This window comes from Hemitrygon akajei, chromosome 29 (genome assembly GCF_048418815.1).
Source record: "Hemitrygon akajei chromosome 29, sHemAka1.3, whole genome shotgun sequence".
Lineage (NCBI taxonomy): Eukaryota > Metazoa > Chordata > Chondrichthyes > Myliobatiformes > Dasyatidae > Hemitrygon > Hemitrygon akajei.
This window is the reverse complement of record NC_133152.1, coordinates 32,238,873-32,266,348: the sequence shown is the minus strand read 5'-3', so window position 1 is coordinate 32,266,348 and position 27,476 is coordinate 32,238,873. Positions and strand designations below refer to the sequence as shown.

General features: G+C 42.6%; 1 protein-coding gene across 1 annotated transcript in view; it reads left to right on the top strand.

Annotated features, from left to right (window-relative positions):
* LOC140718411 (uncharacterized) overlaps positions 1-20,303 on the top strand; it is a 185,158-nt gene extending 164,855 nt beyond the window's left edge. Inside the window, exons 10-12 of the mRNA XM_073032125.1 lie at positions 2,054-2,190; positions 2,287-2,487; positions 18,483-20,303. Coding sequence (XP_072888226.1) covers positions 2,054-2,190; positions 2,287-2,487; positions 18,483-20,303 — 2,159 coding nt within the window. The remainder of the gene's footprint in view (positions 1-2,053; positions 2,191-2,286; positions 2,488-18,482) is intronic.
* The last annotated feature ends 7,173 nt before the right edge of the window (positions 20,304-27,476 follow it).

Below are 27,476 nucleotides of genomic sequence, written 5' to 3'. Positions count from 1 at the left end.
CAGTAGGTTAACTGGTTATAAAGTACCGTGCAAAAGTCTTGGGCCTGTACTGTATATATAGCTAGGGTGCCCAGTACTGTATGGGTTAGAAGGTTAATTGGTCACGTGGGTGTAATTGGGCATTGTGGGCTGATTGGACAGGAAGGGCCTGTTACCAAGCTGTATCTCCAAACAAATATTGGTAAATAAATAACATGCAGAGACTTTAGGGAGACTGGGGATGCTCTAAATCCGGAGTAACACTCGCATATTGCTGGAGGAACTCAGTAGGTCAGGATGCTTCTAAGGAGCATTTTGGAGTATACAGGCATTTTCCCAGCCAGCAGAGGGTGTTAGGTGGAGTACCCCAGGGAAAAGTTGCCTGGGTCGCAGCTATTGACAACACCATCAATCATTGGGGACTAACTAAAATAACTCCAAGTTTACAGACGACATAGAGCTGGGGAAGATTGTAAGATGTAGGGCAACACAGTAGCACGGTGGCTAGCACAGTGCTTTACAGTCCAGGTGACCCTGGTTCGATTCCCGTCGTTTGTACATTTTCCCCTTGACCACGTGGGTTTCCTCTTTGTAAATTGTCCTGTTGTTAGGCTAGGATTAAACTGAGGGTTGCTGGGCAATTATTTACAAGAACAATTCTTGCCATAGGTGTCTGTGGAGACCAGGCCCTTATGTATATTTAAGGCAGAGGTTGATAGATTCTTGATTGGTCAGTGCATGAAGGGGGAAGGCAGGAGATTGGGGCTGAGAGGGAATTGGATCAGCCATGATGAAATGACAGAGTAGACTCAATGGGGAAAATGGCCTAATTCTGCTCCCATATCTTATGGTCTTATGTGCTAATAAACTGTTCACTGCCTTTTCATTCTTTACATTCATAGCCAATGCTTTCTGTACTGTTCTATTACAGTCCTACACACCAGTAGCGCTGCTCTCATTCACTTGGCCTTCTGGAGTTGGTATACTGCTACAGTAATAATCGAGAGGCTTTCTCCCCCAACCCACCCCTCCCTCTCCATTCGTGCTCCTACACCGTGCTCCTTCCCCACCGAGCCCTTGTGGTGACTGTGCCAAGTTTCAGTGCGTCCCTCAGCATGTACTCAAATGCTGGTCTTGCTCGCAACGCCACATCCCAAAGTAGAGAGAGATGATTGGCTGTTTTATCGTGGTGCTTCACGAGTTCTCACATAGCATTTGTGATTTGCATTCGCTCTGCGGAACTGTGGCTTGCTTAGAACCACACCATTTGCATTCCTGAGAATCTGATCTGACACCTCAATTTATGAAAATTTATGGAAAAGGGATCTTTTTCTGGAAAAAGATATGCCGGTTACCCACCCACGTTGTGGAGTGAGTGGGGAGTGGGTGAGGGTTTTGTGATAAACTCAAGCAATTCTGCAAATGCGGAAAATCCGTAGCAATGCACACAAAATGCTGGAGAAACTCAGCAGGTCAGGCAGCCTCTGGAGAGGAGTGAACATTCGACGTTTTGGGTCGAGACCCTTTGTCACTTTGTTAAGTGAGATTTGGTGTGTTGTTGACTCTTCCCAATGGAAGTGAAGTTTAAGGAGTTTATCTGAACTGAAACGGACGTTGCATCGGCTTAATGTAAATGGAATGACAAATAGTTTAAATTCAAATCAAATAGTTCAAATTAACATCAAAGAATGTATACAGTATACAATGTGAAATTCTTACTCCCCAATGAAACAAGAAACCACAAAGAATGAATATAGAAACATCAAAACTTTCACCCCTCCCACACACAAGCAGCAGCAGAAGTATCGACCCTCCCCTTCCCCTCACTTGCCCCAGCAGAAACCCCAACCTTCCAACATGCAGGCAATAGCAAAAGCCCCAAAGAGATCTTGATCTAAAGCCCATCAGAACTATAGTTCAACACCCAGCACTTCGGCTAATACTGGTGCTGTATGTGAAAATTCTGTGTGTATACCAATTTCTTGAATAGATGACAATTTCGAAAGTAGAAAACTTTCAAGCAACTTGCAAAGTGTCTCCTGTTCACCTAAGACTTCTTCTCTGATACACACAGGTGCAAAGTCCTTCAATATGATGTCCCCAAATGGAGGTAACACTGAGTTACTGGCTGAAATCAAGGCTGGAAGAAATCTGAAGCCAACTGCCCAGAGCAAGGGGACTACTGTGGTCTTTTCAAACTCTGGGAATATGGTGAGTATACCACAGACATACCAGTGCTGATCAGAAATCCAACGAAAGCTCGATGCCTCATTGCACCTTTACCCTGCTCCGTTTCTTGCATTTCAGCCCGAAAACGCAAACATGAAGCATAAGGGAGGCAGTCCGACCGAACCGTGTGTAAATGGGGTTGCTTCGGCTGCGGCTGATGCCGAGTCACTTGTACCGACTCACGATGAGCTGGGAGTTCCAATACCTGAGTGGAAGAGGCAGGTGATGGTGCGGAAGCTGCAGGTTAAGATCCAGGAGGAGGAAGAACAGAAACGAAAAGTGAGTTTTCAGAAGTAACATTGCCTTTACCATATTTCTGTCTTTAAGTGCCCCCTCCGCTGTGGTTTTGATCAACTTCAAAATTTAAGAAACCTTGGCACCCGAATCTATTTGAAGTTGGACAGTACAGAATACATAGTGAAGGGGGCAAACCTGTCTGAAGTGGTTTTGTCATGGTTATGCCAAGTAAACGCATATACAGTAAATATCAATCTTTTGATATGTATAAATATTCATCTTTTGAATTTGCAGAATTGTATTCTAATACTTTTAAAGATAATACGGCCACTGGGCCTGACTAGTCTATGCCAGCATTTTAGAGCAAACCCATTAATTCAAATTGCATCTCAATATTATACGTTAAGATGAAAAGTTGTATATATTATATAAATTCTATTATAAATTAATATTTAGGATATAATACATTCTATAATAATTGGAACAAGATCATTTGCCACTCCTGTTTGTATCATCTTTTCCCATTCACAGTGGTTCTTAAGACTTTTATCTACCTTGTTCCTTTTCTCCCATCCAACAAATAAGGAATATTGACTCTGCTCAGGATTGAACCACTAACCCTGCAAGTAAAAACCATAAGACCATAAGACACAGGAGCATAATTAAGCCATTCAGCTTGATTCTACCCCACCATGCCACCATAGCTGATTATTAGCCCTCCCATTCTCCTGCCTTCTTCCCATAACCTTTGACATCCTTACTAATCAAGAACTTGTCAACCTCCACTTTAAATATATCCAAGGATTTGGCCTCCACTGCCGTCTGTCGCATAGAATTCCACAGATACACCACCCTCCAGCTAATGAAATTCGCCCTCTTCTCTATTCTGAAGGAATGTCCTTCTATTCTGAGGTACAAGGCTCTCCCGCTATTAGAAATATCCTATCCACGTCAATTCTACGTAGGCCTTTCAGTAAACTTAGCAGCCTTAGTATGGGAAAAAGAATCGCTTAACTTTGATACCCATTCAAGGTGGGGAAGCAGATTCAAAGCTGATTCACAGAGAAAAAATAAATAGACATAAAAATTGCAGGGCTATCAAGCAAGAGCAAGCAACTATTTGGATAAGCTCCTCCACAGGACCAATACTTCAGTGATGGACCAAATGGGTATCTTCTGTTTGGCATTTAGCATAGAGTGACCATGGGCAAACATATCTCCATGGAGTACTGGGGTCCCCATTGTACTTCCTACTTGTGATGCAACTCCACAACAGAGTAAAAGGCACAAGGGGCTGAATGGCCTCCTCCTGTCCTTGAGCTTTTATGTTACCGTTCTTGCTTAGACTATGTTGTTCATGCCAGCAGTGGTTCTATGTTCCTGCAGCTTGTGAGCTTCCCTGTGATTTACCAGCGGCAGCAAAGTTAATAGGGTTTACAGTCCCAAAGCAGGTTCAAATCTCGGGGGAACAGTACAGGCCTACAGACTTATTTACATAATGTCTCCTTTGCAAAATCATAACAGTCCTCAGTTTTTTTTTATTGATCTGCGCCAAAATGATCTGTGCAAATGCCACAAACTTCCAAAAATTTATTTTTGCTTCCCAATAAAAGCAATGAATAACAACTTCAGATTATTTGTAAATCATGATCAAGGCACACCATGGACCATAAGGTTTTCGATGGAAAATTGATTTGTTAATGTTTGCTTGGCATAGCTGTTTGTGGGTGCAAATTGGATTGCTGTGCGATATGTAATATTTCAACAGTGAGATATCTCAAATATTAAACTTTGTATAATAATGTAAGAACAGATGTAGTTCTATGCCCATCAGTTCTTTAAGCCTGCTATGCCATTCAATAAGATAATAGCTGATTTAATCTTGACCTCAATGATACTTCCTTGCTCTCTCCCCAACACTGCATGAATCCCTGGTAGCTCAAGTATCTGTCAATCTCTGTTTGAATATCTCCACTGACTGCACCTTCATTGTTCTCCGGAGAAGTTCAAGGACTCACGGCTCTCAGGAAAAAGGAATTCCTCCTTTATCATAAAGGAGCAACTTCTTATTGTGAACCCATACCCCTAATACCAGACCCCCAATAAGGAGAAGCTTCCTCTTTGCAACCAACTTGTCAATGCCCGTCAGAATATTGTACAATTAATTCTTTTAATTCTCTTTATTACTTCATGCCACAAACTAACTTGCACGTTTACAATACAAATATTTTCTTTGAAGTATGGAGACCAAAACTTTTTGCAATGTTCATGACATGTCTCACCACAACTCTATACATATGCATCAAAATTTCACTGCTGTTATACTGTCCACCTCTTGCAATAAAGTCCAACGCTCTGTTACCCTTCCTCATTACGTGCTGTGCCTACATGCCAATCCTTTGTGTTAAATGAACTATGACCCTGTTGTATCACAATGCTTTGTAGTCTCCCCCATTTAAACAGTAATTTCTATTCTCATTCTACCCTCCAAAGTGGGCAACCTTATTATATTCCATCTTGGAACCTCTTTCCCACTTACATAATTTACCAATGTCCCTCTGCATCTGCCTCATAAGTCCCAAACCAACCTGTCTTTGTACCTTCAGATAATTTGGCTCTTAGTTTGATTAGAATGCAAAATTATTTTTCCTCATAGTTTATCTTTTACTATGCTTACTCATATTTTTATATCGACACCAACAGAACCGTGCAAAAGTAAAATAATACTGTTAAGCAAAGGTGCTTTCAAAAATAATGAAATGGAAAGTTTTAAAATATCAATCATTTACTATACACAACAGTCAACAGTAAAAAAAAATCTACCCTGTCAAAAGCAACACACACAACATGCTGAAGAAACTCAACAGATCAGGTAGCAACTATGGAAATGAATAAACGGTTGACATTTCAGGTTGAGACCCTTCATCAGGACTGAACAGGAAGGGGGAAGATGCCAGAATGAAAAGGTGGAGGGAGGGAATGGAGGTTAGCTAGAAGGTGATAGGGGAATCTAGGTGGGTAGGAAAGATAAAGGGCTTCTGAAGTAGGATTTCATAGGAGAGGAGAGTGGACCATAGGAGAAAGGGAAGGAGGAGGGGCTCAGGGGAAGTAATAGGCAGGTGCAAAGAGGTAAAAGGCCAGAGTGGGGAATAGAAGAAGAGGGGAGGAGGAGGGAAAAAAAAATTACCGGAAAGAGAATTTGATATTCATGCCTCACACACAAAATACTGGAGGAACTCAGAGGGCAGTCAGCATCTGTGGAAAATAGTACAATCGACATTTTGCGATAAAAACCCTTCAGAACGACAACTGTACTCTTTTCCATAGATGCTGCCTGGCACTGCTGAGTTCCTCCAGCATCTTGTGTGTGCTGCTCGGATTTCCAGCATCTGCAGATTTTCTCATGTTTGATATTCATGCCATCAGTTTGGAGGCTACCTTGGTGGAATATAAGGTGCTGCTCCTCCACCCTGAGGGTGGCCTCTTCTTTGCACAAAAGGAGGCCATCAAGTGACATGTCAGATGGCACAACCAGCCTTTACCTTTCAAACTGCATCAATTCTCTTAGGTACACGGTCATGCAGTTTACAAAGAAAATTGGCTGGTAGGTAGTTCCAAGCACCTTAGAGATCTTGCTACAGTACTTCTGCAGACTTCGGCTGTCTTGCTTGCTTCTGTCTCTCCAGGTAATCCCAGACAACCTTGACGATGTTGAGATCAGGGCTCCATGGAGGCCATAGCACCTGAAAGCATAAAAAAACCTAGAGTGCTTAAGACTTTTGCACAGTACTATGTATATGTGTAATTGCTCAGTGCAATATCTTCTAATTGTAGTATAGCTGATTCTGTATTTTTCTAGAAGTTTCTTGGTTTTTCTGCAACAGGTGTCAAGCCACTTGAATCTGGCTCTTTCTCAGGTTATTTGTTTATTCATTGAGATATAACACAGAATAGACCATCCGGCCCTTCGAACCACCCAGCATTTCCCTGATTTAATCTGAGTCTAATCATGGGAAAATTTACAATGAGTACTTAACCCACCAACCTGTACGTCTTTGGATTGTGGGAGGAAACTGGAGCACCGGGAGGAAACCCACGCGGTCACAGGGAGAACATACAAACTCCTTACAGACAGCAGTGGGAATTGAACCCATGTTAACTTGTTATATTTCTAGTTTGAGTTCGGTTAAGACGACCACAACTTCTTTGTTCTTCATCTTTGTTTCGTTCTTCATTCTTAATAAATGGCCATAAGTACCAAGTTTGATTCTTGACTTCTAAAGAACCTCTGGACCTCAAAATCACCAGATCCAGCACCATTTATGTAGATCACAAATAATTGAGGGTATCCCACTGGTTACTGATTACCAAGCCAGAAGGGAAATGATCAATTTCACCCAACCATTAATTAGCCACTTTCCTACCCATGTCAATATTTGCTCCCACAACACTATGCACTCTTGTATTGTGCTGTCACCTTTTATGTGGCCCTTTATCAAATTGTTCCTGGAAATCCAAATACACTATGTCAACAAGCTCTCATACATTAATCCTGTGTGTTTCATTGTCAGGAAATTCGAACAAATCCACCAAATCTTTTCTGTTGACTCCGCTTGATTATCCAACCCTTTTCTAAATGTCCTACTTAATAATCAAATCCAGCATATTCCCAAAGACAGAATTTAGAGCTAATACTTTATAATTTCCTACTTTCTATCTCCTTTTCTTGAATAATGGCATTGAATAAGCATTTTCTCAATCCTTCGGAAGCTCTCGAGCACCAATGAAATTTAGTAGGTTCGAACCAATGTGCTCACTATGTCAGTAATGACATGTTAAAGCACTAGAACGGTGGCCATCAGAAAAGATTGAAGAGATAAAGATTAGCTTTGTTTGTCACATGTACATCAAAATATTGAAGCATGCATTGAAACGTATCAATCGAGTCAAATCAAATGAACGAGGATGGTGCTGAGTCACCGCGCTTCCCAGCGGCACCATGGTATGCCCACAACGGAATAAACCAAACCATATCCTTGGAATGTGGACGAAACCAGAGCACTTAGAGGAAATCCACACAGTCTTGGGAAAATATACAAACTCCTTACAGACAGTGGCAGAATTAAACCCAGTCGTTGGCACTCTAGTAGTAGCGCGCTAACCACTATGCTACTGTGCTAGGTCGAGGTGACTTTAGCCCCATTCATTTGGCCAGCATTTTATTTCGAAGGTGGCGATTATTTTAAAGTGCTCCCTTTGATTCTCTAAAATATTAAGGATTTTTTCCCATTCTTCTACCGTAAAGACTGATGCAAGATAATTATTTATATATCTCTATTTGTCGTTATTACTTTCCCGGTCTCATCTTCTGAAGCACCTACGCTTTCTTTGCCTTTTCTCTTTCTTTTTATTTATCCGTGGGATCAATTACTGTCTGTTCTTATGTTATTTGCAAGTGAATTCCCCTTTATAGTAACACAAGGCTGTGGAGGAACTCAGCAGGTCAGGCAGCGTTTATGGCAATGAATAAAGAGTCAATGTTTTGGGCCAAGATCCTTTGACTCTTTATTCCTCTCCATTGATGCTGCCTGACCTGCTGTGTTCCTTCAGCATTTTGTGTGTGTTACTCTGGATTTCAAATTTCAACCATTAGGCTTTTGAACAAAAGGGGATAACTATTGAGAAGTTCCTAAAATCAATTATCTCACTTTAAGGACTCTCTATCTTGTTATTTCAGGCTCTTGGTATTGATTGCTATTTACTTATATTCGCATTTGCACAGTTTGCTGTCTTCTATGCTTTTCTTGATCTTTCATCGATCCTGTTATTATTCTCAGATTTTCTGAGTATGCCCGCAGGAAAAAGAATCTCAGGGTTGGATGTGGTGACATATATGTACTCTGATAATAAAATTTACTTTCAACCTTGAGCTTTGAATTTCCAGCATCTGGAAAATCTCTTGTGTTCTCCTCCTTTATAATTTCTTCTCGTCAAACTGCTGTTCAATAATCTCCTGACCCTCTGACCTCCCACTAACCTACACAATACTGCATGCACTTCCTTTCCATTTTATGCCTTTTTCTAAATGACCCTTCAAAATATAACTTGTATTGTGTTCCATTTGTAAATTAGTGACATTCAATCCTCTCAGGATTATACATTGCATCAGTTATAACTCTGTACTTCACCATACAATGCAACTTTGCAAAAGGATTTCTTAGGAAACTAACCTAAAATGCAATGTTTAAAAACTATTCAGAAAATAGAAATTCCTCAGCATCTGATAGAGCTATTGTTTATCAAAATGTATGATGGTTGAGCATTAGAAGTGAAAGAAAATACTTAGATAACTATATTGTAACGCAAGGATATACGTAAGTTCCTGCTTGCTTTCATATGAATAATTATGGAATAAGTTTCTACAGTACTTCTTGTGATATATTACAAAGCTTTATAATCCACGTTATCTAGGCACAGCTCAGGAATTATCAGAGTAGTGTGTTTACCCAACAAATGAGCTGATTAAACACTATTAATGAGTTGGTCTAAAGAAGTAATTTGTTTAATCTAAAGAAATGTGAGACAACATGTATTGGAACAGGAGCAGCAAACACGCCAATGATTAAAGGGCATCAAACTACAAGGGAAATGGAACTATGTGTATTTGTTAGTTATGACTCCTTGCTGCTAAACAGTTGATATAATGTAGGCTACACGTTGCAGTGATTGGCATATAAATGCTGGATAAGCTAAAAAAAACTGAAAATGTGAAAGGACTCAGCAGGTCAAGCATTATCTCTTGAGAGAGACGTTAATATTTCAGGTCCAAGACCCTTCTTCCCTCAAACCTGAAACATCAACTCTATTTTTTCTCTGCTGATACTGCCTGACCCGTGAGTGTTTCAGTATTTTCTGTTTAGTTTAAATTTCGGGTTTATAGCATCTGCAGATTTTTGATCTTCACCAGATGAATTTACCCTTGGCTGGTATATGTCTGTGCTGATGTCAATTTGAAGCTCTGTGTGGAGGCTGGAATGCAACACACAAACGTTATTTGCAGGAGATAAATATTGTGGTGGTTTGCTTGAATACCATTAGCGGGCTTTCATACAGAAATTTCCATTAAGAACACAAAACATAGAACATTACAGCATAGTTCAGGCCCTTCGGCCCACAATGTTGTACCAACCTTTTAACTTACTCTAAGATCAGTCTAACCCTCCCTCCCACATAGCCTTCCATTTTCCTGTCATTTATGTGCCTAGGAGTCTCTTAAATGCCCCTAATATATCTGCCTCTACCGTCAATTGTTCTACATACCCAGCACTCTCTGTATAAAAAACTACCTCTGACATCCCCCCCCCCCCCCCACTATACTTTCCTCCAGTCACCTTAAAATTATACCCTCTGATGTGAGCTATTTCAACCCTGGCTATCTACTCGATCTCATCATCCTGTACACAAGCTGAATGTGTAGTGTCTTGAAGTTGTGTTGTGTAGCTGCATGCATTAGTAAGTAAATGGATAGAACTGTTGACAGAACTTCCTTTATTGAAGGCAATGACTCTCAACTAAGTGGAGGTGCCTGGTACAACAATGTATCAAGTGATTCCACATTCTGCACTCAATTCTTAAATTAAATTATATTATATTCTTTATAATATAAGTTTATAATATATCTTATATTATAAGCTAAAATTATATTCTCTAAAACACACTTGGGATCCTACATATAATACATGTCCTTGTAAAATATGGACTGGAGATGAATGGAAGTATCTTTAGAGTTGTAGATAGTTGTATGTGGCTGGCAGGCTGGAGATATCTAGAGTACTGTAGTAATTTTATGTATTGCACTTTACTGCTGCCACAAAAAAAAACAAATTTCATGACATATGTGAGTGATGATAAACCTGATTCTGATATGGGCCTCTGTTGTGGACTGAGAGTGGGAAGGGGGCAGGGAGAGGGGAGAGAGTGATCAATAAACCAATTGTTTGGAATCGAATGACCTTGCCTGGTGTCTCAGGGCTGGGTGTGTCTGCACCCGTGCTACCCCACTGCTCCATCTCTTGTGTACGTGATAAGTAGCTGTGGCTTTTGCTTGGAAGCTGCTTCTAGCATTCTGTGGAATTCGTCAATATTTCCCAGTGAAAGCATCACGTTTTCAGGGGAACTCAGGGAGAATATTAACGTTTGTAGGGGTTCCCAGGGAGAGTGCCGAGTGATCTCAGGAAACGTGTTACATTTGCCAGAGATTACTGAGACTTTTACATTGTTCTGGGAATGCCTTAGGATTTGCAGTGCTACCATTAGATAGATGAATAGATACTTTATTGATTCCAAGGGAAATTACAGTGTCACAGTAGCATTACACGTGCACAGATATAAATATTAGAAGAGAAGTAGAAAGAAAAAGTTACCGCAAACAGTCTAACAGGAGGGGATCATCACCTCCCTGGCTATAGGTTGACTCATTATAGAGCCTAATGACCGAGGGTAAGAACGACCTCACATAGCGCTCTTTGGAGCAGCACAGTTGTCTTAGTCTGTTACGGAAAGTGCTCCTCTATTCAGCCAAGGTGGCATGCAGAGGGTGAGAAACATTGCTCAGAATTGCCAGGATTTCCCGTAGGGTCTTTTGTTCTACCGCAGCCTCCGGTGTGTCCAGTTTGACTCCTATAACAGAGTCAGATTGTCTAATCAGTTCATTGAGCCTGTTGGCATCACCCGTGTTGACGTAATTGCCCCAGCACACCACTGCATAGGAGATTGTACTGGCAAGACCAGACTGGTGCAACAGACTGGGAGGAGAGGCCTGCAGACTCCAAAGGACCTCAGCCTCCTCAGGAAGTAGAGGTGACTCTGGCCCTTCTTGTACACAGCCTCTGTGTTGGTGCTCCACTCAAGTCTGTCATCCAGGCGCACCCCCAGGTACTTGGGGGTCCACAGTACGTCCACATCCTCACCATCAATAGTAACAGGGTGCGATGCAGGATTAGTCTTCCCTAAGTCCATCACCGTCTCCTTTGTCTGACTGATGTTGATGATGATTCAGCTTGCACCATTTGACAAAGTCCTCCACCAGGGCCCTGTATTCATCCTCCTGTCCTCCCTTTACACACACAACTATTGCTGAGTCATCGGAGAATTTCTGCAGATGACATGGCTCAGTGTTGTATCTAAAGTCCAAGTTATGCAGGGTAAATGGGAAGGGAGCCAATACAGTCCCCTATGGGGCCCCAGTGCTCCTTATAGCCATGTCTGATACACAGCTTGGAAGTTATTATAAAAGGTGTATAGAACACTGACCTGGTATCAGATTGATGGTAGCTAAAACTAACCCACGTGTACTGAATCTGCTGTTTAAAATAAAGATAAAATATTTAGTTTGCCTGAAGTAGTATAAGAAATCTTCACACATTGTGACAGCAATGGACTGAATTTCCTCTGTGCAGTAAGTGTAGCGTAGTTGTTCATTGGAAACCAGATTATCATTTCACTTTGCTCCGTGTGGTCATGCTTCCCTGCAATATTCACAGACTTGGACAACCAGCTTCCAAGTCACTTTTAAAATGAATAGTTTTGTTTTCAAAATAAAATCCTTTCATTCTGGAAACTAAGAGGCCCAAAGGGAAGAAAAGTACAAGTTTAAAATTCATTCAACCATGCAGGATTACCCATGAATACAGCTAAATGAAACGGCATTGCTCCGGGGCCAAGGTGCAGAACACAGTACCAACAGTCGTACACAGCACAAAGCACATATAATACATATAAGATGGCAGGAAAGTAAAGTCACACACTAAAAGATAGTCCAAGTCCCTGAGTCAATGAATGTTGCAGCAGCCTGCAGTCGAACACAATACAGCCAAGCGAACACTGAGGGGCAGCTCTGACTCCAATATGGACGCTGCACCACACCGCCTCCAGCACTCCAGTGGAGCACCTGACTCCAATGCTCCCCCTGGCAGCTGTAAACAGGCGACACTGCAGCTTGAGGCCAAGTCCTTGCTGTGATCGAGGCCGTACAGCTCCTCCACCAATCACCAATCAAGCAATGAATTGGACTTGCAACACTGCACACCGCCGGTGTCCAACAGTGTCTTGTGATCACAAGAAAAGGACTAAGGTGACCACTCACTGTTAGGCAGCTCACCTCCTTTGCACACCGACACCCCTCGGTCGCAGACAGCATCACCATCCACACCAAGTCCAGCTCCTTCAGGATCTCCACCAATGGGCAACTCGCAGCTGGGTTGGACCTGCAGTACTTAATTCGCAGCAGAGTCTTGTGATTGTAAAGACTGCATTTAAAAAAGACAGTAACACCTTTGGTTGACCTCACTGCGTCCAAGCGTGCTGCCATCTCACTGGGAGGAGTCTAATCTGAATCCCATTCTGGACGTGGTTAATAAACTTGCGAAAAACTGCAGATGCTGGAAATCCAAAGCAAAGCACACAAAATGCTGGAGGAACTCAGCAGGTCAGGCAGCATCTATGGAAAAGAGTAAACAGTTGACATTTCAGGCCAAGACCCTTCTTCAGGACTGGGAAGAAAGGGGAGAAGTCATTCCCCTTTCCTTTCTAGTCCTGAAGAAGGGTTTTGTTCTGAAATGTCGACCGTTTACTCTTTTCCATAGATGGTCGAAAAACTGGTGTAAATGAGAACAGATTGATCCACGTTCTAAACAACAGCTTTGAGATCCATTTTGTTAGCTGCCAGAGGCAAGTAAACACTGGTGCTGGCTTGGTCACTGGCACTGGTCCAAATGTTTTTGCTTAGCTTCATTACTAGTAACACCTGAGCTATGTTTTTGTGGAAAAATCTGCTGGCATCAAAATTAAAAACAATGCACTCAGGTACAATAACAACTTGCATTTGTATGGCAGCTTTAGTGCAATGGAATGCCCTGAGGTGTTCAGTCTCCCCTTGTCGCAGGGCAGTGTTAAAAATCACAATCGGGTTTACTACTGGTTGGCGTGGGCTACTGCTGATGTACTATTGGCAGATACAGTACTGTGCCAAAATCTCAGGTGTATATATATATATATACAGTGCCTAAGATTTTTGCACAGTACTGCAGTGATTTTACAAATTGCACTGTACTGCTGCCTTAAAAAGAAACAAATTTCATGCCACATGTGAGTGATGATAAACCTGATTCTGATATGGCTCTCTATTGCGGACTGAGAGCGGGAAGAGGGAAGGGAGAAGGGAATCATGATTGAGAAAAGGGGGAGGAAGAGGGGAGAGAGTGGGAAGCACCGGAGGGATATTCTGTACTGATCAATACACCAAATGTTTGGAATGAAATGGCCTTGCCTGGTGTCTCAGGGTTGGGAGTGGATGCACACACGCCACCCTCCCACGCCTGGCACTCCTTCTCTGCCACCTGTTCCACACCCCTCCTGCGGCGCTCAACCCTCACCATTCCCAACGTGCTTTGCTCCCACCAGATTTACAAACTTGCTCCCCGCTCCATGTTGACATACACTGTACTTTGCAGAAGTCTTAGGCACCCTAGCTATAGATGTATGCCTATGAGCTTTGCACAGCACTGTACAGTTCTAAGTGAACTGAAATGATAAGAATCGTTAAAGTCAAACCAGTGCACATGGAGGCAACGGACAAACTCCTTAGAGACAGCGGCGGGAATCGAACCCCAATATATAGATGGCACTGTAAAGCATTATGCTAAACGCAATGCTACTGCAGTGTTTGCTATACTTTCGGGATGTGGGAAGAATTTAGGGTAGCACAGTACCAGCGACCCGAGTTCAATTCCTGCCGCTGCCCGCAAGGTGTTTGCACGTTCTCCCCGCGACCGCATGGGTTTCCCCAGATGCTCCGGTTTCCTCCCACAGTCCAAAGATGTGCCAGTTGGTAGATCAGTTGGTCATTGTAAATTACCTCGTGATTAGGCTGGGATTAAATTGAGGGATTGCTGGAAGGCATGGCTGGAAGGGCCAGAAGGGCCTATTTCACACAGTATCTCAATAAATAAATATATAGAAAAAGAAAATCCACACTGCTTCTGGTAGAGCAGGCGAACTCCACACAGGCAGCACCGGAGGTGGGGATCGAACTCAAGTTTAAGGAGCTGTGAGCCAGGAGCTCTACCACTCTGCCACTTATTATGTAGCTGATTAGCCTTCTAAACATCAGGAATTTAGTAAACAGATGAAATATTATAAAGCTATGTTCTTCATTAATGGGCTTTTAAATAAGCAAGATTACTAGGCTTTTATAATTTAAAGTCATTAACTCGGAAAGTATTCTTTAAATTTTCATGAGTGGTGATTGTAGTTCTCTGTATCAGGAGTTGCATAATTGGTGCTGCAATGCAACTTCTTAATGATCTAAGTTGTTAGAATCAGGTTTATTGTCACTGACATACACTCATTAGTCACTTTAGTATATATACCTGCTTGTTAATGCAAATATCTAATGAGTCAATCATTTGGCAGCAACTCAGTGCATAAAAGCCTGCAGACATGGTCAAGAGGTTCAGTTGTTCAGACCAAACATCAGAATGGAGAACAAATGTGATCTGTGTGACTTTGATGGTAGAATCATAGTTGGTGCCAGATGGGGTGGTTTGAGTATCTCAGAAACTGCTGATCTCCCAGGATTCTCAGAGACTGGTGCGAAAAACAGAGAACATCCATTGAGCGGCAGTGGTGTGGGCAAAAAAATACCTTGTTAATGAGAGAGGTCAGAGGAGAATGGCCAGACTGGTTCAAGCTGACAGGAAGGTGACAGTAACTCAAATAGCCACCCAGAACAACAGTGGTGTGCAGAACAGCATCTCTGAATCCACAACACATCAAACCTTAAAGTGGATGGGATACAGCAGTGGAAGAACACACTCCTGCACCTAATAAAGTGGCCACTGAATGCATATCACGAAATTAGTTTTAATGTTGTACTCTTCAATAATGGACCACTGTTATCACAAGGGATTATGTTGCTGAAGCAGTGTACATTGTTTCACAACCTAGCTATTCTTAGGCTTATGAGATCCCTAACACCCTTCCAGCAGGTAAATCCTTGCTTGGGAATTGTACTCCTTCATTTGAATTTTTATTGACGCTCAGTGAAAGCAGCAAAATTTTGTATTTAATTTCTCCAGATATTGTGTGGATAGGATTAAGAGAGGGATGAGAATGTACAATCCACGGAGGCGAAGGTGTCAATTGCAACAATAAGAGGATTTGTTCAACAGATTATTACCCCACTTCTTTGATATTTTAATACCAACCAAAACAATAAGTTGCAAAGAAAATGGAATAAGAAATCTGAAGATTTTTCTCACAGATAAAACTCCAATTCTTGGAGTCTCCGGGTCAATCCTAGCAGTTCTAAAGGCAGGGGCTGCTGTCAGCATGGATTTAGAAATGTCAGACCAGAGTCTTGGAAAGGGAAGATCGAGTTACATTCCTTTGTTGTCCATTGTCTACTTCACACATTCTCTTTCCAGGTGCAACGAGCATAATACTTAAGCGTTTCTTTTATTACATTTTTTTTCAAAATGTATTGTATGTGTGTGTATGTGTGTGTGTGTGTGTGTGTGTGTTTGTGTGAGTGTCTGTTTGCATTGCATGAGTTTGGTGGTTTGGTGCTGTTTGGAGTGTTGAATTAAAGCTGCAGTATCCATTTTATATCAAGTTCAAGTTTATTGTCATTAACTGTAAACACTGTAAACACCACCAAGCAGAACAACAGTCCTGCAGAACAAGGTGCACAACACAGTACATATCACTCTTAAAAAACACATTAAATAATATTACCACAAATAAATTAACAAATAATAAAATATACTGTATTCCAGAATAAGGTGTGTTTACGACACAAGTTAAAAAATAAACAGTATAATGCTAATGGCGCTTCATCATGATGAAACCCGGCAGGTGGCAGGGAGTTCAGTAGTCTCATAGCCTGGGGGAAGAAGCTGTTCCCCAGCCTAACAATCTTTGTCCCATGGTGTGGTGCCATCGGGGACCAAAGTGATTGTGCATTAGGGTTTAGATTAGGAGGGATTGGAGGGATCCTTGATGACGCTAAGGGCCCTGTGTGTGCAGCACTCCTGATGCTGGAAGTACCTTGGAAGGTTGGGAAGAGAGATCCTGATGATCACCCCAGCAGTCCTTTACATTGCGGTAGATATGGCCTTTCACTTTTGTTCCTCCTCCATTATTATAAAAGACCCCTCAAACCCCATGAAACCTGGCAACAACAGTGAAAAATGTTAGCAACTAAACTGACCTTTGAAACCGAACGATAAACACCCATGCAACAGATGCATTGACCACCACACTGCTGCGGAGAAGGGAGTAATACTGAGTTTTGCTTTGACTACATCATAAGACCTTGCCAGAAAGGTTCTTATTATTGAGAATGCCAATGCTAAATTTTCCTTTTAAGATGTAACTTGGTATATTGAACACTATAGGTGGATATCCTGACCTTTGTCCATCGGGAACAGCAAGTCTTTTGAGCACACGTTTCAGGATAATGGATCAGAAACATAAATTTGCTTTGCTGCCAGCTTTATCGGCCCTGGGAGTTCTGGGCTTTTGCTGGGCTTACATCTAACGTCGGCTCAAGCCAGGGAGGCCTTCTCTGTCCCTTGCCTTGTCTCCCAATTTGCTTCACTCAGGCCAATGTGAAATGTCACAAGTAAATTTGTGATGTCTCTCATTGCCCATGAGAAGCAATCTTTGAACTTTGAAAGGCAGTGTAATCATGCATGTAGCCATTCTTAGGTATGTAGTTCAAAAAGCTCCTGTTACAGGTTATATTAAGTTTATAAACTGGACGAAGGAATTGTTGATTCAGATGTTCAGAGACTGACCCTAATTGAACTTACAATCTACATCTCCTTAATTCAGCCTCTGAACTTCCAAAGGCCAACATTTCTACCCTCTATTCCAGTGTTGTTCTATATCTTCACACTGCTATGGCATACTATCATTTCCAATGGAAAATACTCAAGGTAATCAAGAGTAGTACAGAATGCTTCTCTTGGGACTACAACCATAAAATCTATCAGTTCATTACCTGCTGGCACAATGAAAGTTCTAAAATGTCAATTGCGTTGTTATGAGCTTTAGCATCCACCTCATAGTATAGAATTACTTTATACCATTAGACCATAAGATATAGGAGCAGAATTGGGCCATTCAGCCCATCGAGTCTACTCTGTCATTCTGTCATGGCTGATTTATAACCCCCTCAACCCAATTGTCCCGTCTTCTCCCCGTAACCTTTGATGCCCTGACTGATCAGCCTTCACTTTCAATATATTCAATAACTTGGCCTCTACAGCCATCTGTGGCAATGAATTCCACAGATGCGCTAACCCCTGGCTAAAGAAATTCCTCCTTATCTCTGTTCTGAATGGATGTCCCCATACTCTGAGGTTGTGTCCTGTGGACCTTGACTCCCCCACTATCCTCTCCACATCCATTCAGTCTAGGCCTTTCAATATTCGATAGGTTTCAGAGAGATTGCCCCTCTCATTCTTCTAAACTCCAGCAAGTTCAAGCTCAAATACATCAAACACTCCTCATATGTTAACCCTTTCATATCTGAATGTATTTCCTTCAGCTATTAGCATTCACGAGCTAATATGCTGTATTTGTAACATTCCAAATTCCAATTGAATTACAAAATTAGGGTACTGCAACTTTAAATGGTTTTACTTGGTGAGTGGTGCAAAGAATATTTTTAATGGCAAAAATGATCATCAATATTTAATTCTGCTAATTGAACAGTAGCACAAAAGGATTAGAATATCTTTAATGGAAATCCAGGCAACCACCATTCAGTCTGTATAAAGATTGATAAGTTAACACAATGATGGTCAAATATTTTAAATGCTAACTTAATTTACGTAGCTAAAAATGGAATTTAAAGTCTGATGGATGTTATATTGCACCACTAACCCTGTGAAAGATTATCAGTGGAGAGAAAATTAGGTCTCCCATTTGCTCAGAGAGATATTTTTGCCCTGTGTTTTCTCCTGAGGCAGTTTCACGACAGTAATTATTACCAGCCTGAGGGGTGGAAATACTCCCATGCACATAATGCTATCCTGGGACCATTTGGAGAACTGATGACGGAGGACGATATCATCCGTATAGAAAAGCAGATTGAGAACCTCCAGGTTATGCACAAGGTGCAGAAGGTGGAGACGGAGCTCGAGCAATTAGAGCTTGAGCTTCAGCAACTGCTACCCGTGTCCACTGCGTTAGCGCACGAGCATTTTACCGTGAACCCAAAGCAGGTCCATGGCCAGGCAGAGGACCTGCCTGCCTGGTGCAACAAGATTTCAATTCTACTGAAGAGCATGGCCATTCTTCTGGCCACCTTAGGAGGGAAGGAGGTAAGCCTTTTTGACCTGATGCCTTCGAGAGACCAACACAGGGGTCCGGCGGCTGAGCCGGTGAAGGTTTCCTCAGCCAAGGAGTCAAACTTGTGCATAGGGAGGTCACAGTCGTTCAGTTCAACTAGAGAGGATGTTCAGAAAGAAATCCTGCAATGCGGCGTGTCGGTCAAAAATATAAAGGCAAACTACGAACTACAACTGCAGTCAAGAATGACAGAGGAGGCACAACAGAAGGTCTACAAAAGGAAACGATCACTGCCTGTTGGACCTCATGGTACAGAAACCATTCTGGAAGAATCCCATAATTTTTGTACCAATGCATCTAAAAACACCAAGTCAAATTGCAGCGTGCAACAGTGCCCAGACAAGCATGGGTCAGGAATAGTGGAAGAACCACTCATTGTCCCAGTACACATGCCATTACTGTATTCAACAGACGTCAGCAACAATGATGTAAACCAGTGTTTATCTAGAGATGACAATGAGACGTACTTTAGTCCAGACCTCATGACCAGAAGTCTTCCAGTCCAGACGGACCTCAGTTACATTCAGCAGTATACAGACATGAGGAAGGAACGAATTGTGTTCCTCTTCCTCGAACACTGGAAGAAGTGGACATTTGTGGAATCTTCCAGGCAGAACCAGGTGAGGTCAAGTATTTCAGGTGCTCTGACAGAGGATTTTGAAGATATTCAGCAGCACGATGGACTCTTGTATAATAATTCTGAGTTACAGTCAGAATTCATGAGTGGACGAAGTGATGATGATCGACTCCTCTATTTCATGAAGCAGAGACAGGTGGTCGGCAAGCTGATAGGCCATTGGAGGACAATTATCTCGCAAGTTCCAACTCGACAAATCAGACGATTGAGTCGGCATCACATGATATATTGGCCAGAACATTTTCTTCCTCATGTGAATGGTGTGCCTGTTGATTACAACAGCTTGAGCCTTGATCTCTTCATGCTTGGGTACTTCCAGTTACTGGACATGAACATGTCCCGAGCCGAGCGGAAGTTTCGGCACATTCTTTGCTACGAGATGTTTGATCGCCTGGGGAGCCACCCTTGGGAGCTGATTCGACGATTTCACAAAGTGGTCATGGAAGAGATCGAGTCTGGGAATCGAGACTGGAGCGATGGATTTGAAGATATTAAGCAGCAGTTCTTTGGAGAGAGAGTTGAATTAGATGTTTCTCACCAGCACAATGCAACCTCCCAGAACAAGCAGGCAGAGCTGCAGGCAACAGAGCTATCTGAGCAGGAGTCATTTATGAGTAACACAAACAATCTCCCTGCCAGTGATGGCACTGGAGATGACACGATCGAAGGAGACAAAATTAGAGAAGATTCAATTCAGCTCATCTCCGAACTTGGAGAATTCTGTAACAAAGAGATTTGTCGATATATTGATCGAAGTTTTTCATTCTGGAAGGCGAAAGAAGCAGAGTTATTTGATATTTAAACTGATGAATTAGTGTTCTTGGCTTGAACCAGGTAGCTCATGTGGTAATGGAAAGGGCAGCTAATTTCCAAGAAGGGGAGATTGGATATAATGGTAAAAATGCTCGGGGAAGGATTGAAGATGTGAGTAAAACCATTTTGAATGTAGCAAATGGAAGCAGGGCTGGGCAATTCAGTTCCTTATGCCTGCTCTACTAGTGAATAGAATCATGGCTGATCTTTTACAACAGTGTAATAACCAACTGGCCCAAATGCCCAAATACCTACCATCTTCTGTCCTGACCGTACTCACCAACCTAGCCTCTGCAGCCCAAAGACTCACTGTCCTGTGGCTTTTTTCTCTCTTCTTCCTGAAAGGCTGATCCTTCACAGCGAGATGGTGACCCCCTCGCTCTGGAGCCATTGGTGGCCAAGGATGAGAGGCTTTAGTCTGCATCAATTTCAAGTATCTATTTAATTTGGAAGTAGACAGACCCAAGTTATAAAAACTATTCCAACAGTTGTAAAACTTATTTTGTTTTGAGTGAAAACCCAATCAGTGGTTTTTAACTCCATCCTTAGACACTAATTGAAAGATATAGTTAAGCTGTCTTTGTGTGGATAAGCCAAATACCAGTAGTAAAATTTCCAGGTTTACACTGACTACACCAACAGTACCCACATCTTCTGTCATTGAGAGAAGTTCTCCTTATTCCTGGTTTGGTGAGAATTTTGTGGACAAACCAGTTTCACAGGTATCCTAATCCACTACTGTTCCAGTTAATTCCCTAGTTTACTCTGGTTATTTGGCATCACGTATGGCCACAGTGAACTAACGACCTAAGTGACTTGGTCTCAGTAAAGGGAAAACCTGCAGACGCTGGAAATCCAAGCAACACACACAAAATGCTGGAGGAACTCTGCAGGCCGGGCAGCACCTATGGGAAAAAAGTATGGTCGCTGTTTTGGACCGAAACCCTTCAGCAGGACTGGAGGAAAAAAAAGCTGATGAGTAGATTTAAAAAGTGGGGGAAGGTAGCCTCCAGCCTGCTGGCACACAACACCTTATATTCTGTCTGGGTAGCCTCCAACCTGATGGCATGTACATTGATTTCTCAAACTTCCAGTAATGCCCCCTGCCTTCATCGTTCCCCATCCCCTTTTCCCTCCCTCACCTTCTCCCCTTGCCTGCCCATCGCCTCCCTCTGGTGCTCCTTCCCCCTTTTCTTTCATCCGTGGCTTTTTGTTCCCTCCAATCGGACTCGCCCTTCTCCAGCCCTGTATCTCTTTCACCAATCAACTTTTTAGCTCTTAACTACATCCCTGCCCCTCCCAGTTTCACCTATCACCTTATGTTTCTCTCTTCCCTCCACCACCTTTCAAATCTACTCCTCATCTCTTTTTCTTCAGTCCTGCCGAAGGGTTTCAGCCCAAAACATTGACTGTACTTTTTTTTCCATAGATGCTGCCTGGCCTTCTGAGTCCCTCCAGCATTTTGTGTGTGCTGCATGTGACTTGGACTGCCTTCCTTCCTTGGGTCTGCTTTTACAGCAAACACATCACCCAATATGGTCCAAACCAAATGAGGCCTGGTTATTTCTTCCTGTCTTATTTTGAAATAGATCCATTTCCTCTTGTAAAGAACTTAAAATGCCCATCATTGTATTATGAGGGTGGGTGTGAGTGGATTGTTGATCCCACACGCCTTCTCTTTGAATCCAGATGGAGCCCACCCATATAGAAGAAAGATGCAACATGATTTTTCAAGGTATGCGGTGGTGAAGAAACAAAGGAAAAGAGAACGCTGAAAATGGTGGAAACACTCAGCAGGTCAGCCAGTATTTATTGAAAAAGAGTTAACATTTCAGGTGAATGCCTGTTCGGACAAAGGGACTTTGATCTGAAATGTACCTTTCGCTCTTTTGACAGATGTTGCCTGACCTGCTAAGTATCTCCCATGATTTTCTGGGGTTTTTTTCTTGGATTTCTGACATCTTCTGTTTTATTTTCATGTAGACTGGGAGGAATGAATTATCAAATGTAGTAGATTAGACAAGACTGCAGCAGAGAAAGATCTTGGATGGACCTTGATAAAATTTCTGAGAGAGACTCTTCGGAAGCTGGCCACCAAATACTGGAAATGGTGGGAAATATTGAGTGGGCAGGCTACTGTAGACAGGAAGAGGAAGTCAGGCAGTACCAGATTGGAGGGGACGTTGTATCAGAGGAACAGCCCTGGCCTGGCCAGGGGTGGGGGGGGGGGGCGAGCAGGAAATTGGTGAGAGGAGGATCACAAACATAAATCCCCTCAGCACTGAATCCCTGTGTCCACACGGTTGCTCCAATTAGTAATTTCCCTGTCCAGACCCAATTATGTATTGTACCTACTGGTAATAGTTCATCAACGTCCTCAACAAACGTCCACTGTCTGTCGTTTCAGATCTTTCAATAAGCTGTGGTATGGAACCTTATGGAACTCCATTATACAGTTCCCCTCAGTTTGAGGAAACAAACACATCACAGCTCTTTGTCTTCCATTTCCTGGCCAATTTTGTCCCTTTGTTGCTGCAGTCCCTGGCGTTATCTGAAAAGCCTTCAAAGCAGTGGTGGGAGTCCATCCTGCCTTGATCTGGTTTCTCTGTGAATGTCCTCACACGTGATGCACAGGAACACCGAGTGTGAAACTGGAGAACTGTTTCACCCTCTGTACAAAGGCGCAAGCCCTTTGCAAGCTTCACTCGCCTCCCCTTCTCTGAAGCCTTCCTTAATTCGGACGGAAAGTGAAGGGATAGTTATGGAACTTCCCTCTTTTCAGGATTTGAGAAATTCCAGGCCAGTGTTATTTATTCATTTATTATTTTAAAATACAGCACAATAATAGGCTCTTCCGGTCCAACAAGCCCAATTACACCAATATGACCAATTAACCTACTAACGTGGGCGTCTTTGCTATGCATCCAGTGCCAACATAGCATGACACACAACGTACGGGTTGCTTACTCATACATCTTTGGACTGTGGGAGGAATCCAGAGCGCCCAGAGGAATCCTACACTGTCACAGGGGAGCAGCGGAACTGAAGCTGGGTCACTGGCACTGTATTAGGGTTATGCTAAGTGCTGCGCTATCGTGCTGCCCAAGTTGTAAACTTGCCCACTATTCTCAGTACTCAAACATCAGGTCGTTTATAACTTGGCTTCCTTCTCGTATAGTCGGTGGATGTTATAATCTCAGCTCAAGTTTATAACATTGAGGCAGTGCTGATATTTTGGGGAAACACATCACTGTATCACCTTACAGGGCATCTGGCTTTCTGGATTCTGTCTCTGATGAGAGTGCGCACCAGAAAGTCCGATGGATAATCCTGTTTTCCAACCAGTGCAAATTTAAAGCATTAACTTATCTGTTATTGTTAAAGGACAATACTACAATTGAACCATTAATTGGAACCATTGAATTATTGAAGTTTGACAGGAATGCTGTGGTATAGTCTCATTGACCAACAGATGATAGAGAGATGAGTCTTATTTGTCATGTTACATCGAAACTTTGAAATGTACAATGAAAGGCATTGTTTGCGTTAACGAATAACACAGCGATGAATGCAGCCTGAAAATACCGCCAACAGAGCATGCCACAAATTACTAACCCTAATCTGTACGTCTTTGGAGTGTGGGAGGAATCGGGGGCACCCGGAGGAAACCCATGTGGTCACGGGGAGAACATACTAACTTCTTACAGGCAGCAGCGCGAATTGAACCCAGGTCTTGGAGTTATGCTGCCATGCTATCCCCTCAGGCTGGAATTGTGATCTGAGAGTGGACCTTGTGAAATGCAGATAAGGTGGGGTCCCTTTTTTTTAAACCCTTGAAGTACACAGTGTTGGTTTAGTGGTGTATGACATCAATCAATGGATGCTGAAAGGAAAATACAGACAGCATTAATGCATAAAAAATACAAAACTTGTTTCAAAAATACTTTATTGATAAGATACGTAAAGATAGTCCTCACTGCAAACTAAATGTTGCTGTTTACATACATGGATGTTCTAGCAGTATCACTCCACTTCCAGTGTAGGTTCTGTGATATTACATTTTTTTTAAGGTTTTGCATTGATTCCAGCTCCTTGATGTGCAATGATAGGAGGGTTCTATCCTGTGTTCCCCAACCGAGGCTTTGTAAAACTGCACCAAACTTTGGTACACCTCTTAGTGTCTGTTCCTGGATTTTGCAACAGCTGAATCTCAACAAAAACCACTGCAGCCCTTCCTCGTCTTCTTTATGAAAGCATATTCCTGAGGCTAAGGACTAATTAGTCAAAGATTCTTCTCGAATCATTCATAAATGTAACATGTTCTGTAGATGCTGGAACCTGAGGGTGTGAACATTGATTTCTCTACCTTCTGGTATTTCTTGTCTCTTTTATCATTCCCCATTCTGGTCTCCCACCCTCACCTTCTCTTTCCCTTACCAGCCCATCGCCTCCCACTGTTTCCCCTCCTCCTTCCCTTTCTTCTGTAGTCCACCGTCTTCTCCTATCAGATTCTTTTTTCTTCAGTTCTTCACTTTTCCACCTATCACTTGCCAGCTTCTCACTTCATCACCCCACTCCCGCCCCACCCCCTCCCAAACCTGGTCTCAGCTATCACTTGCTAGCTTGTACTCTTTCCACTCCCCCACCTTCTCATCCTGGCTTCTGCCCACGTTCTCTCCCGTCCTGATGAAGGATATGAGCCTGAAACATTAACTCTTTATTTCCCTCCATAGATATTGCCCAGCTTGCTGAGTCCCTCCAGCATTTTGTGCGTGTTCCTCCAGTAATTCAGTTCTGCAAGGGTCAGGTGCAAGGAGGGCTCGTGTTGTCCCTAATACACTTTGCTGATAACCAGTCTGTCAAAACTTGCTCTCAAGGACATGATTTCATCCCTGCTCTCTAAGCTTAGGAGAGAGGAAGGAGAAAGGAGAACTTTGAGGCAATAAAATGTAAAAGGACCATTAATGCAATTATTGTAACGTGAATTAGACCAGTGTGTATATGCTCAGGGATCCTGCCCCTCATTTCCTTTCCACAATTCAGTCATTCCTTACTTGAGACGCATTGCTGAAGATTGGTATTAGATTGAATGAGAAACCCAGTTTAACAGAGCAGTGAAATAGAAGCCTCCGGTGTTTACAGTCATCATCTGTGTTGTGTTGTACCTTTTCACACTGCTTGTCATTCTGCCTGTTTTTATTTAAGGCGCAGTTTGTAGGCAGAGAAACGTCTTTTGGTGTCTGCACTAAATAGTGGCCTCTGGTTGGACGGCTCTCTGCAGGCTTCATCACACAGAGGTAGAAGAAAATATTTAGATGAGGGGTTCCCAACCTTTTCTTATGCCATGGACCAATACCATTAAGCAAGGGGTTTGTGGACCCCAGATTGGGATCCCCTGCTTTTGATGAAAGGAACCGATGTTTGATGTTCTCACGTGTTCTCTATTAACAGCCAAAGGCAAATTTCTGCACTGAAAGTTTTGCTTTCAAATCATAAATCTAATGCAATTTATTCTGTTTTAGTCATAATTGCATGTTTTGAATTGCTTATGAGTTTCCTTTATCTTCGTTATTTTATATAGAAGAATGAGCTTTGATTAGTATTTGAAACATATGTGTTACATACAGTGTCTCTTTTTGAAAGTATGTCAACTGGATTATTTTGCAAGTTAAAGTTAGGGATTGTTTAAATGGATAAAATGAATCTTACCTAATTCAATTACCTGTGCTCCTCATCAAGGTATCTCTCTTGATTCTTGAGACTTTACAAAATCTTCCTTTGACTAAAACACATACAGTTGGATAATAAAAATTACTTGAGCTTTTTAGAGAAGTCTGCACATTGTTTTAAGTTAGAATTTGTGGGGCGTTATGTACCAGGACAAAATGCTACAAAAATATTTTGAAAGGAAAGCAACGGCCAGTCGGACCCAGACAGAGTTATGCTTGAAGAGCGTATCAATGTCATCTACTGTATCTGGTAGTCTCAGTGCAGCCTCCTCGACGTCGGTGAGACACAGCCTGATGACCGTCCACCACAAAAGGTGGGATTTTCCAGTGGCCACCCCTTTCAATTCAACTTCCCATTCCATTCCGATCTCGGTCCATGGTCTTCTCTGCTGTCACGATGAGGCCTCAATGAGCAACACTCCATATTCATTCTGAGTAGCCTCAAACCTGGTGGCGTGAGCACTGATTTCTCTAACTTCCAGAAATTTCTTTCCCCTCCTCCTTCTCTCTGTTTCCATTCCCCATTCTGGTTCCCCTCTCATTCCTTGTCCTCACCTGCCCATCACCTCCCTCCTCCTTCCCTTTCTTCTGTGGTCCACTGTCCTCTATCTGATTCCTTTTTCTTCAGGCATTTAAGTCTTCCACCTATCACCTCCCAGCTTCTCACTTCATCCCCTTCCCCCACCCATCTACTGTTCCCGTCACCTGGTCTCACCTATCACCTACCAGCTAGTATTCCTTTCCCTCCCTCACCTTCTTACTCTGGCTTCTCCCTCCTTCCTTTCCAGGCCTGATGAAAGATTTCGGCCTGAAACATCAATTGTTTAATGCCTGACTTGCTGAGTTCCTCTAGCATTTTGCATGTGTTGCTCAAGATTCCCAGTATCTGCAAAATCTCTTGTGTTTATAAAGCTTGAAGATGTTCATTTGCTCTAGATTGGGAAGATCATAGGTCAGTTTGCACCTGGCTTACACACATACATCCCTTCCTATAATTTAGTAGGTTAGGAGTTGACCTCACCAATTGGGCTCCTCGCTCCAGTGTCAGTGCTGCCACCTGGTGTTTATTCTCTGAAAACCGGCTCAGACTCCACAATGTTCCATCCTTAAAGAGTTCTGTTGCTTTTGTGTACAGCTGCTTCCGAGTGTTAACAACGTGGCCCCAGGGGCTGAAGATTCTGGGGACAGACTGGGACATGGGTGAACACAATAAGTATATTGTGCAGAATGATTTGTAACCGCTTGGACAGGTATCGGGAGTGTAGGTGAGGTGTTGCCTGCCCTCCACACAGTGGTTGGCCACGTTCCCAGGACAACCTGCATTCCTGACTTTACCAGCTGTGAAAAGGCTTGAATTCCACTGAGGTCCCTTAATGCTCCAAGATTCATCTTGAGGCAGCTTGGTTACCTTTACATAAATTCATTACAATTCC